The sequence below is a fragment of the Poromitra crassiceps genome (genome assembly GCF_964638095.1).
Source record: "Poromitra crassiceps genome assembly, chromosome: 2".
Classification (NCBI taxonomy): domain Eukaryota; kingdom Metazoa; phylum Chordata; class Actinopteri; order Beryciformes; family Melamphaidae; genus Poromitra; species Poromitra crassiceps.
The window spans coordinates 16,443,210-16,461,184 of NC_139624.1; the positions used below are offsets into that span (position 1 = coordinate 16,443,210).

At 43.0% G+C, this 17,975-nt stretch overlaps 1 protein-coding gene across 1 annotated transcript in view; it reads left to right on the forward strand.

Annotated features, from left to right (window-relative positions):
• The window catches only part of LOC310798616 (receptor-type tyrosine-protein phosphatase mu-like), a gene marked incomplete at both ends in the record, with an annotated part of 303,831 nt that overhangs the window by 258,031 nt on the left and 27,825 nt on the right, over positions 1-17,975 (forward strand). The window contains 4 exons of the mRNA XM_083661159.1: positions 2,923-3,158; positions 8,125-8,133; positions 13,343-13,430; positions 15,554-15,630. Coding sequence (XP_083517285.1) covers positions 2,923-3,158; positions 8,125-8,133; positions 13,343-13,430; positions 15,554-15,630 — 410 coding nt within the window. The remainder of the gene's footprint in view (positions 1-2,922; positions 3,159-8,124; positions 8,134-13,342; positions 13,431-15,553; positions 15,631-17,975) is intronic.

A 17,975-nucleotide genomic window follows, 5' to 3' on the forward strand; every position in this document is an offset into this window, starting at 1 on the left:
ACATGTACATAGAGCTTTCTGGCGCTGTGTTTTGTTGACTTTGAACGGCGATATCGTTATCGATACTAATGCACGCAGAGGGCGCAGTGGAAAACGTACTGATTGGGACTTTAAGGCTGGAAGGAGGTTTTAAGGCCAACCCGTGACCAACTGAATCGTGAGTGACCATAAAACATTTAAGTTGGCGCAAAAATAAAAAACAGGATTTTTGTTTTGTTTTTTGTTATAACTTGTTATAACTGCTTATATAAGGATTTTTCTAAATGTCTATGGAAAAAATGAATGGGGAACTCACCTCCGGGGCAGGAAATGTCACAAAAAGTCACGTGACTGTTGAGCTCTCTTGGGTAGGTGGTCTCAGGGGTTAAGCATTGGGTCTACAGGGGAGATCCAAGGGGCCTTCAAGCCCCTAACCCAAAAGCATGGAGAGGGAGGGGGTCCCCTCTCCCCAACTCGTTCTGGACGACGAGCCCGATGCCGTACTTGACCTTTGCCTGGACCCAAAGGCGCGGAGTGCTTTTTAACAGTGCGCTCGTGATGCATTCCACTGGGGCGCGTTACCTCCAACACAAAAGGCGTGCGACAAAGCGGGACTCTAGTAGAGTGAGTGAGAACGGGCTGAACTGTATGTGGACTAGTAGCCTAATGAAACCATACTGAATTTGGACTAGAACCATCATGTTGTCCATACTGAATTTGGACTAGAACCATCATGTTCTGCATTGACTGCAGCCTACTGTAAGCAAAGTCCATGACAGATTCTAATGATTGATTTCTGATTGGCCGATGTGAGTTATTCACGAAGCAGCGCTGCGTGGAGTTTGACTGAGCAGTGTGAAAAGAAGCCAGTGCCAATCACCATCCTCTCTTTCAGTCATGTGATGTGATGTGATGTGATGTAAGCCATTCATCTGCCTTGTAATGGTAACACCATGTAACCATGGATCTGGACTGGGACTGGACCAGGGATCGTTAAAGGGTTCATTCGTATCTGTTGTGTTTCTCAGTCATGATATGTTAGCGTCTCCCACTCAAAACAATGAGTAGCGTTAGCCACATTAGCTACAAAGTTTACAGCTATTACACGGCCATAGCAACTGATAATGTAATAACAACTGGATAATGTAATAATTTGTCAAAATGTAGTAATGTCTCTTTAAATAATATAATCTCAAACTGATATTGTATTTTTTTCTTTATAATGTCATATAGCCTTTAATTACTAGCATTCGCTATATTAAAAAGGTCTGTATCTTTTAAATTACAAGCTCAGTCTGAAAACCGTATTACATTATGCTTTAAATTATGTTATTATATTGGCTATCCCATTATCTAGCAGTTAAAGGAAGATTTTGCCGATTTTAAACCTGCACCAGAGCTCACTGTTCATTTGCTGGCAGAAACTCTGCGAGGTGATCAAGATTCTGCCAGCTTCTACAAAGCTGCTTACAAATTGACAAAGTAGCCTGTTAATACATTATCCAGCTGTTATAACACTATCCAGCTGTTACAACACATTATCCAGCTGTTACAACACATTATCCAGCTGTTATCTGTTATAACACATTATCCAGCTGTTATAACACATTATCCAGCATAACACACTATCCAGCTGTTATAGCACATTATCCAGCTGTTATAACACATTATCCAGCTGTTATAACACACTATCCAGCTGTTTACATTATCCAGATGTTATAACACACTATCCAGATGTTATAACACATTATCCAGATGTTACAACACACTATCCAGCTGTTACAACACATTATCCAGCTGTTACAACACATTATCCAGCTGTTATCTGTTATAACACATTATCCAGATGTTATAACACACTATCCAGCTGTTATAACACATTATCCAGATGTTATAACACATTATCCAGATGTTATAACACATTATCCAGATGTTATAACACACTATCCAGCTGTTATAACACATTATCCAGCTGTTATAACACATTATCCAGCTGTTATAACACACTATCCAGCTGTTACAACACATTATCCAGCTGTTACAACACACTATCCAGCTGTTATAACACATTATCCAGCTGTTATAACACATTATCCAGCTGTTATAACAAATTATCCAGATGTTACAACACATTATCCAGCTGTTATAACACATTATCCAGCTGTTATAACACACTATCCAGCTGTTATAACACATTATCCAGCTGTTATAACACATTATCCAGCTGTTATAACACATTATCCAGATGTTATAACACACTATCCAGATGTTATAACACATTATCCAGATGTTACAACACACTATCCAGCTGTTACAACACATTATCCAGCTGTTACAACACATTATCCAGCTGTTATCTGTTATAACACATTATCCAGATGTTATAACACACTATCCAGCTGTTATAACACATTATCCAGATGTTATAACACATTATCCAGATGTTATAACACACTATCCAGCTGTTATAACACATTATCAAGCTGTTATAACACATTATCCAGCTGTTATAACACATTATCCAGCTGTTATAACACACTATCCAGCTGTTATAACACATTATCCAGCTGTTACAACACATTATCCAGCTGTTATAACACATTATCCAGCTGTTATAACACATTATCCAGCTGTTATAACACACTATCCAGCTGTTATAACACATTATCCAGATGTTATAACACATTATCCAGATGTTACAACACATTATCCAGCTGTTATAACACATTATCCAGCTGTTATAACACACTATCCAGCTGTTATAACACATTATCCAGCTGTTACAACACATTGAGGTTGCCACTTGATTCAGTATAACATGTTTACACATCATGTCTGCATCACATGGCTCTAGTGTTACATACATGACTACATGTCTGTCCTGTCTCTGTCTGTCTGTCTGTCTGTCTGTCTGTCTTACCCTCTCCGCCTCGTCCCCTGCAGATGAGATGAGTCAGACTGGCACCAGTGAGAGCAGCAGTCTGGTTCAGTCTCACTTTAAGCAGCGGGAGGTGGATCGGGTTCCGGGTCCGGCTGGGTACCAGACGGTGGATCGGGTTCCAGGTCCGGCCGGGTACCAGACGGGCCAGCTGCACCCGGCCATCCGCGTGGCCGACCTCCTGCAGCACATCACACAGATGAAATGTGCAGAGGGCTACGGCTTCAAGGAGGAGTATGAGGTGAGAAACACACACATACGTAACTAAACACACACACACACACATCACACACACACGCATACGCAAAAACACACAAAACAAATTGTCGACATGCTGTCGCTGATTTGTTTTTAGTGTGTTGTGGCCACACAGGTGGCTTATGGGTGTGTTGTTTTTAGTGTGTTGTGGCCACACAGGTGGATTATGGGTGTGTTGTTTTTAGTATGTTGTGGCCACACAGGTGGCTTATGGGTGTGTTGTTTTTAGTGTGTTGTGGCCACACAGGTGGCTTATGGGTGTGTTGTTTTTAGTGTGTTGTGGCCACACAGGTGGCTTATGGGTGTGTTGTTTTTAGTGTGTTGTGGCCACACAGGTGGATTATGGGTGTGTTGTTTTTAGTGTGTTGTGGCCACACAGGTGGCTTATGGGTGTGTTGTTTTTAGTGTGTTGTGGCCACACAGGTGGATTATGGGTGTGTTGTTTTTAGTATGTTGTGGCCACACAGGTGGATTATGGGTGTGTTGTTTTTAGTGTGTTGTGGCCACACAGGTGGATTATGGGTGTGTTGTTTTTAGTATGTTGTGGCCACACAGGTGGATTATGGGTGTGTTGTTTTTAGTGTGTTGTGGCCACACAGGTGGATTATGGGTGTGTTGTTTTTAGTGTGTTGTGGCCACACAGGTGGATTATGGGTGTGTTGTTTTTAGTATGTTGTGGCCACACAGGTGGCTTATGGGTGTGTTGTTTTTAGTGTGTTGTGGCCACACAGGTGGATTATGGGTGTGTTGTTTTTAGTGTGTTGTGGCCACACAGGTGGATTATGGGTGTGTTGTTTTTAGTATGTTGTGGCCACACAGGTGGCTTATGGGTGTGTTGGTTTCATGTTCAACATTTCATGTCAATATTAGAACCTCGGGGACACAACATTGTCCAATCAACCCAGGGCTACTTTAGATGGACTCAGGGTGCGAGAAACCCCCCAGAAACCAACTTATACAGCTGTATGGCAATATGAAGGTCCATATGGGAAGGTCGAATGCTACCCCTATGCACCAAACCTTCCTTTGTGCTATGGTCACCAAAGTATAGAATCAAATACTACTATAGGTCATTGGTCCCCAAACTGTGGTCCGCGGACCACCTCCGCTTGGTGGTCCGCCAGAGAATTGAATTTTTTTTTACATATACACATTAACACATTGGAATCGATTTGTACCAACCATGTCATGCTAGTTTGTCAGGAAGGTAGCTAAATAACACTCCAAAGTTAGGCTAAATTTTGGCGAGGGAAAAAGCATTTTCAAAGGGGTCCTCTTTTCCACAGCCTATAATGTTGGCGTGTCTGTGTGTCTGTGTGTGTGTGTGTGTGTGTGTGTGTGTGTGTGTGGTGTAGAGAGTGGTGTGAGAGTCGGGGTTCGAGGGGTGGGTAAGGGGAGTGGCTAGGTGTGTGGTGGGAGGAGGCGTGGTAAGGAAAGGGGGTGGGGCTAGGGAAACGTTCAGACGCGGGGGTGGGCCAAATTCTTCCGGGTCGTGTTAACACTTCCGGCGGTCACGGCGCCAAATATGAAAGTCATGAAGAAGAGAGTTGTTTTTGTAGCGGACAGTGCAGAGGGTAAAATAAAGAACGTAGCCTACTACTTTGAGCTCGGTACACAGCAAGCAAGCGAGAATCCACTGTTAGCCAGGTCAGATAACGTTATCGTCGACAACGACGAGCACTTTCTTGTAAAACATACCTGGACTCCAACAAAGAAAGCTTCAGATGGTTTTCTCTCCTCCAGAGCGCTCGAGCCACTAACGTCAATAAGACCCGCAGACGTTAACGTAATTCCCTGGAATGCGAGACTTAACAGGACATTGCCGTTTGCTTTTATTTGGTATGTTACATAGAATTGGCTAAATTATTAGTTAATTCAGAGTTAGATGATATTGGAGCAGCCAGCCATTTTCTATTTCTTTTTTTTTTTTTGCCGTAAGTCGTCACACGACCACACAACGGGGTCAAATGGGCGTGGCTACATGAGGTGAATAGTGATAGGAAGGTCATAGAGCAGGGGTGGCCAAACCACAGCCCGCGGGCCAACTGCGGCCCGCTGCCCGTTTTTAAGTGGCCCGCCATGAATTTAGATTTTGTTTTTGTTTTTTGTGCTAAAAACGTTTTTCCCTTTTAAAGTTCAGAAATACCCATTGTAATAGGTGAGCACACCAATAAACTACGTGTCATATATTTATTTAGGTAGAAATTAAATTACCCCCCCCCCCCTTTCAGTGTAAACAAGTTGAAAACTGCCGCGCTAAATATTGTTTGTCCTGCGACTCCTTATATTTTTCTGTATGCGGCCCACAACCCAAAAAGTTTGGCCACCCCCGTGGTCATAGAGAGTCTGGGTTCGAGGGCGTGGCTAGGTGTATCTGGGTGGTGTGAGGGGGCGTGGTCAGGAAAGGGGCGGGCCTAGGGAAAAGTGGCGGTAGCTAAGGATAGGAAGGTCAGAGAGAGTCGGGATTCGAGGGGTGGGTAGGAGGAGTGGCTGGGTGGATGTGGGTGGCTCAGGGTTCTGCTCCGACTCATTTGCATATCGTAGCAGACTGGAGTGTTGGTCTTGGCGGAGGTCTGCACTCTCCGAGTGCACTTCTAGTATTTTTCATGTTATTTTTTCATTCATCTTATTTTGAAAAGTTGAATCTGTCTCTCTCTTTTCCTGTGTGTGCGTGTGCGCACTCCACATGTTTACCCATTTTCATCACGAGAAAGTTACTAATGGATGTTACTTACCTCTCTCCACAGACACACACACACACACGCGCATGTGCACACACACACACACACACACACACACACACACACACACACACACATACATTATAGATCTTTCCCCTAGCTAATGGGCCAAAACAGGGAGTGTGTGTGTGTGTGTGTGTGTGTGTGTGTGTGTGTGTGTACACTCAGTATGTATAATGGATTAGCCCTGAGGGCAGCCCGCTAGCAGGCAGCCAGGCCCTAACACACACACACACACATACACACGCGTGCACGAGCGTGCACACACACACACACACACACACACACATGCCCTGAGCGTTTTCACCCTCCATTTGCAGAGTTAGCACTGAGGAATCCTTCCAATCTCTCTCTCTCTCTCTCTCTCTCACTCGCTCGCTCTCTCACTCTCTCTCTCTCTCTCTCTCGCTCGCTCGCTCTCTCTCTCTCTCTCTCGCTCGCTCTCTCTCGCTCTCTCTCTCTCTCTCTCGCTCGCTCTCTCTCTCTCTCTCTCTCTCTCTCTCTCTCTCTCTGTAGTTGGGTTTCCATCCAAATGTATTGCAAATTTTAACCGAATTTTCAGAAAGTCGGCAAAAGAAAAAGAGAAATGATGCACGTTTCCATCCACTACTGTTATGTGAATATTAAGAGTGGGTGAAGAGGAGACGCGATTAAAACAGAGCCAGATGCCAGTCAAACCCTCAAACAAGGGAAATGAATCCTGTGTTCTCTGAATGAATGTGAGGTAAACAGGAGGAGGAAGCCATGATGGAAAGCTTGGTGAGCACACTGCTGTCTGCCTGTGCTGATCTGCTAACGTTACACAAACATCCCGTGCGTGCGTGCCTTGCAGGCAGCGCTATGAAAAACATACAGTATTCAAGTTTCTTGATTATAGAGGTACATACAATGGAATACACCAGGTGCCACTCTTCAATTTGGCATAATATATCTTATCCATGGAGCAGTAAGTGAATAAAATATAATTCTATTAACTTGAGTCGCCTGTTATCCTGCAGTCTTCTTAAAACTGTTTTCCTATGGAGTTTGGTTAAACGGGGGTTTGGTAACGACAGACAACGGAAGATTCACTGAATCTGTTTTCACTGCACTTACTCACATTTACCTTTTATCGATACAGCAACCTTCACCTCCGTCAAGCCTTTTGGTTTTTGATATTTTGCAGTGTTTCCACTCAGGTTTTTCACTGCGCAAATTGAAAATGTGCATGTGGATCGAAACCCGCCTTCTGTCCCTCTCTCTCTGTCTGTCTGTCTATCTCTCTCTCTCTCTGTCTGTCTATCTCTATCGCTCTCTCTCTTTCTCACGCTTTGGCTAATTCAACAGAATATTTTCTTGGCACCTACAAAAATGGAATGTTTTGAAATATAAAGTTTATATGAAATGTATCAGAAATATTCCAAATGCATTCAAAGTTTTTGAAATGTATTCTAAATGGATTTGTTTTGCTTTGATTTTTGTCTTGTTTTTCCTTGTTTTTTTTTTTCTTGTTTTTTTCTTTTCTTGTCTTGTTTTGGTTTAATTTTGATTGGTTGTTTTTTTTTGCCTCTTTTGTCTTTTTTCATCTTGGTTTTTTTTTGCTTAGTTTTGCTTTGCTTTTTCTTTTTCTTCTTCTTTTTTGTTTTGTTTTGTTTAGTTTGGCACTGCAGAATAAAGATTATATGGTGAATTGAATATTATTTAACTTTAATAATGGTTAACTAACAAGTAATTGTGATCACCGCTCGTTAATTAATTAAAACATTAGTTGTAAGTTCAGAGTAGCGGCACATAACGTTTAGTTAAGTTTTATAAATCATTTCTCAGTTTGTCAAGTGTTAAACAAGGATAATATCAAATAACTAACAGCTTATTATTATTATTATTATTATTATTATTAATCTAATCCAAACACATATCAGTTTGAACTTCTTAATTGCTATAATGTAACATTTCATTAATTCGTGTACCATATAATGTACAATACAATACTGTTACCTTTCATTATAAACACTTTTGAAACTTAACTAATCATCAATTTATTTATTTAACCATTAATTATTCATATTAAATAATTATTAATTCACCATTAATTGTGTTTGTTGTAAAGTGTTGCCATAATTGAGTCAATGCAACTGATACAGCACTGACATTACTAGCTGAGCTGATGATTGTTATCTCCCTGATCCCCTCCATGCTTCTCGTTAACTAATTAATCTGATTGGACAGCTTAACGAGGTAAGACACCTTCTTGGATTTCAGATTGTTAACATAATGTGTTCGTGTCAGCTACATTTGACCCTGCTAGTTAGCGAGTAGATGCTAGCGAATGCCCAATGCACACCCCATTCAACTGTTAGCTTACGTACCCTGATGTTTTACACACATGTCCGTTTTATCTACAATAGTTAAAAATATCTCAAATAAAGATAAAGTTGCTTATCAAGACAAAACAAGTGACATTTACTTGAATTAAGTCAAAGGATCCTAGAAAGCATTAGATCATTTATACTAAAAACAAAACCAACTCTAAATATCAGATTATTACACCTGGTTATATCTGCATTGTAGCTAATGTCCAGTACAGTCGATGTTCAACAGCTAACTGTACTGATGTTAGTTTGTAATTAACCTAACAAAAGTAATTTGGACTCGACACTGAGTGGATTTAAATGACTGAGTGGAATATCAGTGAACTCAACTGAAGGATTTTTTTTACCTTTGCAGTCTGTGTAGAATAAATCTAATCTAACACAGTGAAGCTAACAAATGCTAAAAGATGCGTACCTGTCCCCAACAGAGTGAATCTCTGTAGTATTTTCTGTAGTAGTTTATATGAACATCTGTGTTCTGAAGCCTAAATACACTAATCTCTCGCTATCTCGCTCTCTTACTTACATGAACACATGCACACACACACGTACATGCATGCACCCATGTCCACGCACGCACGCACACACACACACACACACACACACACACACACACACATACACGTGCATGCATGCACGCACACACACACACAGAGTTGACTTGCTGCCAGCAGCCATTCGTTCATTTGTTCATTCTTTTCTCTTTTTTCTCATTCCTTTGTTCCTCTGTCAATCATATGGAGCTGTGTGTGTGTGTGTGTGTGTGTGTGTGTGTGTGTGTGTGTGTGTGTGTGTGTGTGTGTGTGTGTGTGTGTGCGTGCGTGCGTGCGTGCGTGCGTGCGTGCGTGTGTGCGTGCGTGTGTGTTTGACACTCTCTGACATTGCTCACCTCTCATTTTGATGGATGTCTGGAGCTGTTAGGCTGCTGTCACACACACACACACACACACACACACACACCTGTCTGTAAGCATTTTAATGAGATGCACAGAGCGACCCAGGAACCCCGCTAGGGATCAAAGAGAGAGAGAGAGAGAGAGTGTGTGTGTGTGTGTGTGTGTGTGTGTGTGTGTCTGTGTGTGTGTGTGTGTGTGTGTGTGTGTGTGTGTGTGTGTGTGTGTGTGTGTGTGTCCTATAACAAAACACCACGCAGATGTACTGTCAATTTAGGAAAGTTAAATCCGGCTCGAAGGACCAAATTGTACAGAAGATCCGTCTGGTTCTGGCTGCTTGTAAGGATCAGGCTGCTCGGTGTTTAGCACTGACGGATGCCTGAGGAGGTCTTCTAGGTCTTCCATCTGAGATCCGTGTCCTCGATAATCCCATGGCACACCAATCAAACATTCTCCAACTCTTTGAGCAGCAAACTTGCAGCTTTTCTGAATGGAGACTGGCTTTCAGCAGAGCTTCACCTTTGTGTGTTTTTAACCATGGAAGTGCTGTCCTATTTCACAAGGTGTGTGACAGCGCCATCTATCAGAACAGTGAAAACACGGATTGCTGTGCAATCACATGATTGGCGGGGAAGCAGTGCCTCATTAACTCATTGAGTGCCAAGGACGAGTATGTTCGTCAATTGGTTTAGTAACGTAGAGTGCCAAGGACGAGTATGTTCGTCAATTGCGTTTTTTGACAGTGGGACGTGGATCAAAGCCAGATCCATCTCCTGTAAAATGTTGGGGCATGTTGAATGTGTATAACCTATTTTACTGAACCATTAGGTGGCGACAGTGCTCTCCAGATTAGAGAAAGGCGAGGAAAAAAGAGAGAAGAAGTAATGGGGAAACGGAAATCGCATCGATATGCATGAAGCATAACGTTAGCTGTGCCTGTGAACAGCAGTCACCTGCTGCCACAATTGAGCCCGTGTCCGCTGCGATAGTCCCTCCATATGATTTAGTTGCCGACACCAGCGTCTTTCTGAAAAGTTACATTATTCTCAGCTGGGAGCCGGCGACAGGCTGTGAAAAAGCGGGGGGATGCAGCGCACTTTTCAGTGCAGAGCAAACGCAGAGCAAACAGCAGAGCCCCAGAGACACTCCCACGGAGGAGGAGGAGGAGGGGGGTGGGGCACGCAGGGCACTACAGCATACAACCATTGACAGTAAACACAGACCCAGGCAGCAGCAGGCTCAATGCACAGAGACAGGCAAACAAGCTAGAATAGGCTATCTGATGCCCACCAGCAGTAAATCAAGACCAGCAAGAAGGTGTAGGGTCTGCGCACGCAGGGGCCAGCGCTGCTGGTTGCAGCTAAAAAATATTATTTGGCCAAACAAAATTCCTTTGTTTTCACTCTTTTATTGAAGGAAATTATTTTTGAGGTGTCATTACATCAGAAAATATTAGCTTCAGAGTCAATAATGTGCTTGAAATGCTTCCTTTCACAAAAGGCTGAATATCTCAGATTCTAAATTGAAACGTGTCTTTTTGCTCAAAATAACCTATCTTCTCCGGCTCATAACTAAAGAACGGAAAATGGTATCAATAAACTTTTTTTTTGCAGATGATAGAAGAGATCATCGTTCTTTGTGCGTGTTCGGTGTTTACATAGTAATATCACACAATATTCTGTGGGCCTCGAGAAATCACTGAAAACGCACTGAAACTCTGGCACTGGGAGCGTCCGTTCTCCAAAAGTGGCTGGCACTCAATGAGTTAATGCCATTTGATCACGTGAATGGAACTAATATAGAATTGTGCTCGGTCCATGTGAGCAAGAGTCCAATTTATAACCTAAGCAGGGAAGGATTTATGACATCACTAATAATGTCACAATGTTTATGACATCATCAGTGGGTATGACATCATTAGTCATTTATGACATCACTGGACATGGCTTCCAGAGCAGAGGGTGATCTCTTTGTTCTGTCTGCCATGACATCTTTAAATGTAAAAGCCTGTGCTGCAGAGCTGGTGGACACAGGAACTAATAATACATGAGACAACCATTGGACAACCATTTGTTGCCCAATGGTTTAAGAAGCCAGCTTGTGACGGGAAGGTTGTCTGTTCAATCCCCGGGGCCGGCAGGATCAATCTGTCCCCACAGGACCTCTGCCTTACAACCAGACAGGCCCTGGAGGATCTTCCCTACATTTTGTCTGTGCACTTTCTGCGCACGCATGCACGCACACGCACACGCACACACACGCACGCACACACACACACACACGCATCCACGCACACACACACACACACACACACACACACACACACACACACACACACACACACACACACACACACACTATACTAACCCTATCAGCAGTTATTAACAACAGAGCAGAAAGTCAGATCTGTGGAGCTACGGTGTGTGTGTGTGTGTGTGTGTGTGTGTGTGTATGTGTGTGTGTGTGTGTGTGTTTGTGTGGCCCCTGGCTTCTCTCTGAGCCTCGTTCTCATAATTGGAGCTAATCATCTCCTCTGACCACAACACTACTACTGCCTCTGTGTGTGTGTGTGTGTGTGTGTGTGTGTGTGTGTGTGTGTGTGTGTGTGTGTGTGTGTGTGTGTGTGTGTGTGTGTGTGTGTGTGTGTGTTGCGAGAGATAGAGAATGGCATCACAACTGAACATAAGATGCAACCTACATAATTCATAGGGATATGTGCCACTTTTGGGGTGAACAGTTCACTTTTTCATAAAAGCATGAAACTTGGTACACCAGTTTGGGGTTGTGAACATTTTCAGATACTAGCAATGTTGCACGCTACATGTGCGCTCAATTTCTAGGGTGGACATTCTGGAGACGATTCGCCATGGGCGCAACATGTTGTGGGATTTACGACATCACTGATGATGTCACAATTTGAATCACAAATCACTGATGATGTCACTGTGTAAGGCGCGCATGCTCGATTTCTAGACGATGTGCCAGGGGCGCAAAATGTCGTGGGATTTATTACATCACTAATGATTTTGCGTCACAAATCACTGATGTAGCCCGTGCGTTCGATTTCTAGGGTGGAGACGATGCACCATGGGCGCAACATGTGGGATTTCATTTCATGTTTATTTAGGGTTCGCCAGCTCTGAGAGTAAGAAGTGCTTTGAATACGGGGATGTTTGATCACAACAAGCGTCTTGTCTGCCGAGCGGGGAGCCTGAGTGTAGGCCGCGCGCTAGCTGAGCTAACGCTCGCTAGTCACAACAGCTAACGTGAACACTAAACAAATCCTCTGCATCCTCGCCAGGTTTGGTTTAACTTAATGCCATCTCAGACGTTTCCCCTCCTCTCGGAGCCCGTGTGAGATATGGATTGCAAATTACAATAGCGTTATTATCATCTGAAACTGAAAAACAGCCACACTGGCGGCAGCCATGTTTTGCTCTAGTGAAAAATATATATAAAAGTGAACATTTCAGCTCAAAATTTGGCCGATCACCTGGACTAATTCTTCTCACAATGTCACTGAATTCACCATTAACTATTGACCTGAACGTTGTACACATGTTGTAGAGGTTTTATTGTCATCTTTGACCACGAAAACATGTGTGCTTCAGAAGATATGATGCAAAATACATCATTACGTTGTGATGGAAAGTAAAACGGTCGCCATGGCAACCACCTTTTTGCGATGGCTCCATATCTGAAAGTATTCAGAACCACAAGTGTACCAAGTTCCATGCTTTTATATATCATTTTAAAAAAAGAAACGGGGATCCCCCCCCGCCCCCACACATATCACCCGGACGGTTTTAACTTGACAACCTTGAAAACATAAACATTGTAAATTGCCCCTAGCTTACTTCCTGTTGTAGTGTTTGCTAATACAATAGCTCAGGAAATAAGCTAGGTTTCAAACGGTTCCCATAGCAACAATTCTGTGAAAAGCATCTATAAAGCCAGAGAGTTTGATCACTCTGGATCTGTGTGTGTGTTTGTGTGTTCAAGCCCTGAACAAATATTTCACTAATACCCTGTCTGTCTATCTCTTTCTTTTGTGCGTCTATCTCTGTCTCTCTTTCTCTCTCTATCTCTCTGTATGTGTCTCTCCCTCCCTCCTCTCTCTATCTCCCTGTCTCTCTCTCTCTCTCTCTCCCCCCCCCCCCCCCCCTCTCTCTGTGTCTCCAGAGTTTTTTCGAGGGACAGTCGGCTCCCTGGGATTCGGCCAAGAAGGATGAGAACCGCATGAAAAATCGTTATGGCAACATCATCGCCTGTACGTATGATGGGCTGAGCTTTCTATTATCGTATTATCGTTAGCATCATTAGCAACATGCTAACTGTAACAAACCTCTGCTGTATTCACCTGTCTCAGTTCATCAGGTTTAAGACACAAATCCAGCAACAACCCCAAGCCTCACTGTCAGGTAGACAGTAGTCAGATATAACAATAGTTAGAGATTTAACAATAAGTAGAAGTGTCACAATAGTGAAAGATGTAATAAACTAGGAAGATATAACACGCGAAATATAACAATAGTGAATATTCTGACATAATACAATAGCAAATGATGTAACAATAGCAAAAGACATAACAATTATCACAAACATTTGGAATTATAGCAATAGTAAATAACAATAGTGAACGATATAACGATAGTGAAAGAATAGAGATGTTCAGACATAACAATATTGAAAGATATAACTATAGTGAAACATTTAGACATATAACAACAGTAAATATATAACAATATTAAATGATATGACAATAGAGAATGATATAACATTAGACATACTGTATAACAATGACATAATAACAATCATGGATATAACAATAGTGAAAGATTTAGCCATAACAACATTGACCCGCCCCATTGACAACGTGTTGTTAAAGTGCCCTCTAGAGTGGTGAAAAGGAGAGGAAGTGCCCTATTGGCTGCAATTCACATGGGGGAAAAAAATGATTAAGTGCCCTATTAAGTGGGTTCCTATCAACACGAGGGTCGCAGGTTCGCGCCCCCCGTGTTACCTCCGCCTTGGTCGGGCATCCATACAGGCACGATTGGCTGTGTCTGCGGGTGGGAAGCATTAGGGGCATGTGTCCTGGTCGCTGCACTAGCGCCCCCTCTGGCTGGTCGGGGCGCCTGTTTAGTCCTGTTTGTCCGCCCGGGTGGAAGAGTACTGGTGGGAATAGCGTGATCCTCCCACGTGCTATACGTCCTGCCAGTGTCAGGTGAAAAGAAGCGGCTGGCGACTGCGCATGTGTCGGAGGAAGCATGGTGCTAGTCTACGGCTCTCCCCAGATCGGCAGAGGGTGGAGCAGCGACCTTCATGCAATAAACGATGATGGTGTGCCCTCTAGAGCAAGACACTTTGATAACATGTCTTAATGAGTGCCTTTCTAGTGGAGAACATGTGATACACAGTGCCCTATAAGGTGGCCTTACTGTACAATGCAAAAGGGTGTCCCAAACGGTGGCCTGTAGTAGAGGAAATGCTGTGTAGGGTGCACCGCCACCTACAGGTGAGAAAACATAATGACGTGCCCAATTAGGTGCTCCTCTAATGGAGAAGGGCTCCTCCAGTGGATAGAATGTGATGCAGTGCTGTAAAGGCTGCTCCTACATGCATGAGGATGTGGGCAAGTTTCCTAATGGATCTCCCAGCAGAGAAAATGTGATGTGGTGCCATATAGCTGTCCTTACAACGGCATCAACTTCAGGTGCCCTATATAGGTGACGTTCTGATGAAAAACTTATGAGGTGCCTCTCAGATACCCAAGTGCCCTTTCAATGGAGATATTTATATAAAAAAAACATAATAGTGAAAGATTTAGACATATAACAATAGTAAATGATATAACAATAGTTAGAGATGCTGACTAACAATGAGCTAAATCACTGCAACAGTCTGATCATTATGAAGCTGAACTCATTCTCATAATGAGCTTTGGAGAACAGAAGGGTGTGACACACACACACACACACACACACACACACATTGGGCCATATCTTCTTCCCTGGGCAGGTCATTGTCATAGTTTCTAGCAGTCAAAATGTTTTTGTTTTTCTATTCCTCCTGGGTCAACGTACACCTTGCTAACACCTTGCACAGGGTGTAAGAGAGGGCCCAGGGAGGGAGTTCCAGTGTGTTGGGAGGGGGGGGGGGGGGTTGGTTTGTTTATGTAATTGTGGTAAATGAATTGAATTAACTGGTTATTAATTCATTCATTTTTTGATCATTTATTCAGTAGAAGCAATTAGAGGTGATTATCTTCTCGAACGCCACTCGATTAAAACAGTGACTCAAGTGTGCGTGTGTGTGTATGTGTGTGTGTGTGTGTGTGTGTGTGTGCGCGTGCGTGCGTGCGTGTGCATACGTGTGTGTGTGTGTGTGTAGATGACCACTCTCGTGTGCGTCTGCAGCCTCAGGAAGGAGAGAGCGGATCTGACTACATCAACGCTAACTATGTTGACGTGAGTAAAGTGGAAAAACATGCTTGTGCGTCAGCCTCGACTTGGAGCCTTGCCAGCGGCAGCTAGACCCATATACTCATATACCCCAACGTCAGCTTGACGAGGGGTGGCAGGGGAGTCCCCAGCAAAATGAGCATGATTTCACTAGGATTTCAGTGACTAGAAGTTAGTCCAAGGAGAGAATGTAGTGCATACATGGACAACATACGGCCCGCGGGCGCCCCCTGTGTGGCCCGCGATGGAATTGCAAAAAAAAAAAAAAAAAAAAAATGACAGTGCACCTGAACGCAACATGCAAGATACCCGCTGAATAAGTCTCCAAATGTTCATGTCATTCTGGCCAATACTCTTCTGTTATAGCATTTCAGTCTGGAATATGGAATATCTTTCAATAATATTTATGACTAAAAGGCTAAAAGTAATCTCATGTGTAAGAAATGACTGTTCTACATTGAAGTAGAAATTTAAATAATTAACTTGTTGGTTTTGGATTTATTTAGCTTCAAGAGTGCATTTTTGTTCTTGTGTGACCCTCAACACAGGCTTTGAGAATCCCGGGACACTCACTGATACTTATGCTTAAATTAACCCACTCATATTCTGGTTTATTTCAAGAAAAACATTTCGGCTAGTGGAAATTCTAATTGGCAGGTAACTTTAAAATCTAGCAGCCATATTGGCAGGTGGTGAAAAAAGTTAATTTCAAGCCCAGCAGGGAGAGCAGGTGGTGACGTAGGAGTGAATGAGAAAAGGATCAAATATTGGTGGTTAAGACTGAATAATGACATCACAACTGTTAATTTAAAATGAGTTATTCCTCTAAACATGGCTTCAAATGCCCCAAATTTTTCACGCTGCCGCTGTTCAGCCCTCAGCAAACACTGGTAGCGAGGACATTTTTTTGTGGCCCTCTCTATCATCAAAGTTGCCCATCCATGGGTTACGGCATGACAATATTTGTTCGGCCCCCGGCAACAATCTGGGTTTCTCATGTGGCCCCCCATGAAAAATAGTTGCCCACCCCTGATGTAGTGCATATATACTTGGTAATAGCTTTCACTCTCTCCTGTTATGTCCCCATCTACATTATATTATACTTGCGCTGTTCGCGTCAGCTGCGCCGAGTCACATTTTCGAGGAGCTGCACGCTGCAGCTGCACCGGCAGGCTCACCAGCCACGGCACACCCCTCATTCAGCTGCACCGGCAGGCTCACCAGCCACGGCACACCCCTCATTCAACGAGCATGTGAAGGCTTTGACACACACACACACACACACACACACACACACACACACACACACACACACACACACACACACAGTTTAGTTTCCTCTAAACAAAGGTCAATTGGAAACTTCCTGTTCGACACTGTTTCCATGGTGACGCTCGTCACGGTGGGCATCAGTAGTGTTGACACACGCGCACGCGCGCGTGCACACACACACACACACACACACACACACACACACACACACACACACACTGTTGTCTCTGTTGACAGTGTCCTCCCTTCACACTGGCTACTTGCCAATTTGACAGAAAATAAACTTCGCAAACCGCAATATTTGAGAAAAGCTGCTGCAAAATCAAGCATTTTTGATTGCAACAATCACAAATCAACTCTTAAGCCCAGTTCAGACCATTGATTCCCAACAAGACTGGAGGCAACTTGCAACTGTTTGCAATGTGCCGGTCTGCAGCGTTCTCAGAACCTGCCTGTTCACACCAATGCAAATAGACGAGGCAGTGTGTCAGTCCACTCTGTGTACTTCTGTACACTACTGTTTCTGTTTGTTTGTTTGTTTGTTTGTTTGTTTGTTTGTTTTTGCAGCTGGACAATCAAAATAGCTGCGTAAAAAATAAAATAAAATGTAGAACATGCGTCTTTGACGTTCTTCAGCAGAAGGACCCCTTGGTTGATAGAGAAACAGAGCAGGAACCTCCTACGGGTTAAAATGAATTAATAAAATTGTGTTGCATTTTAAGTGTGGCCTATAATACAATACTTTCTCTTAATAATAATGAAATTTGATTATTTTTCACAGATTACATCATCATTCATTTACATCATAGAGAAAAAATAGTAGGCCTGTGATTAATAACCCATATAAAAGACTGACACCACAACAAACAGAGACACCCCAATACAACAACAAAACACAATACTATTATTTGGTACTTCTTACACACATACACCCTCTTCATACACACAACTTTTCATTTCAAGAAAAATGTGAAAGGAGTATATTATCGCTCAGATCCTGGGGCAAGTAATTTATTAGCTGCTGCCATATTTTCATAAATTAATAGTATACGTCTTCTTGCCAGGAAGAGAAGTTTGTT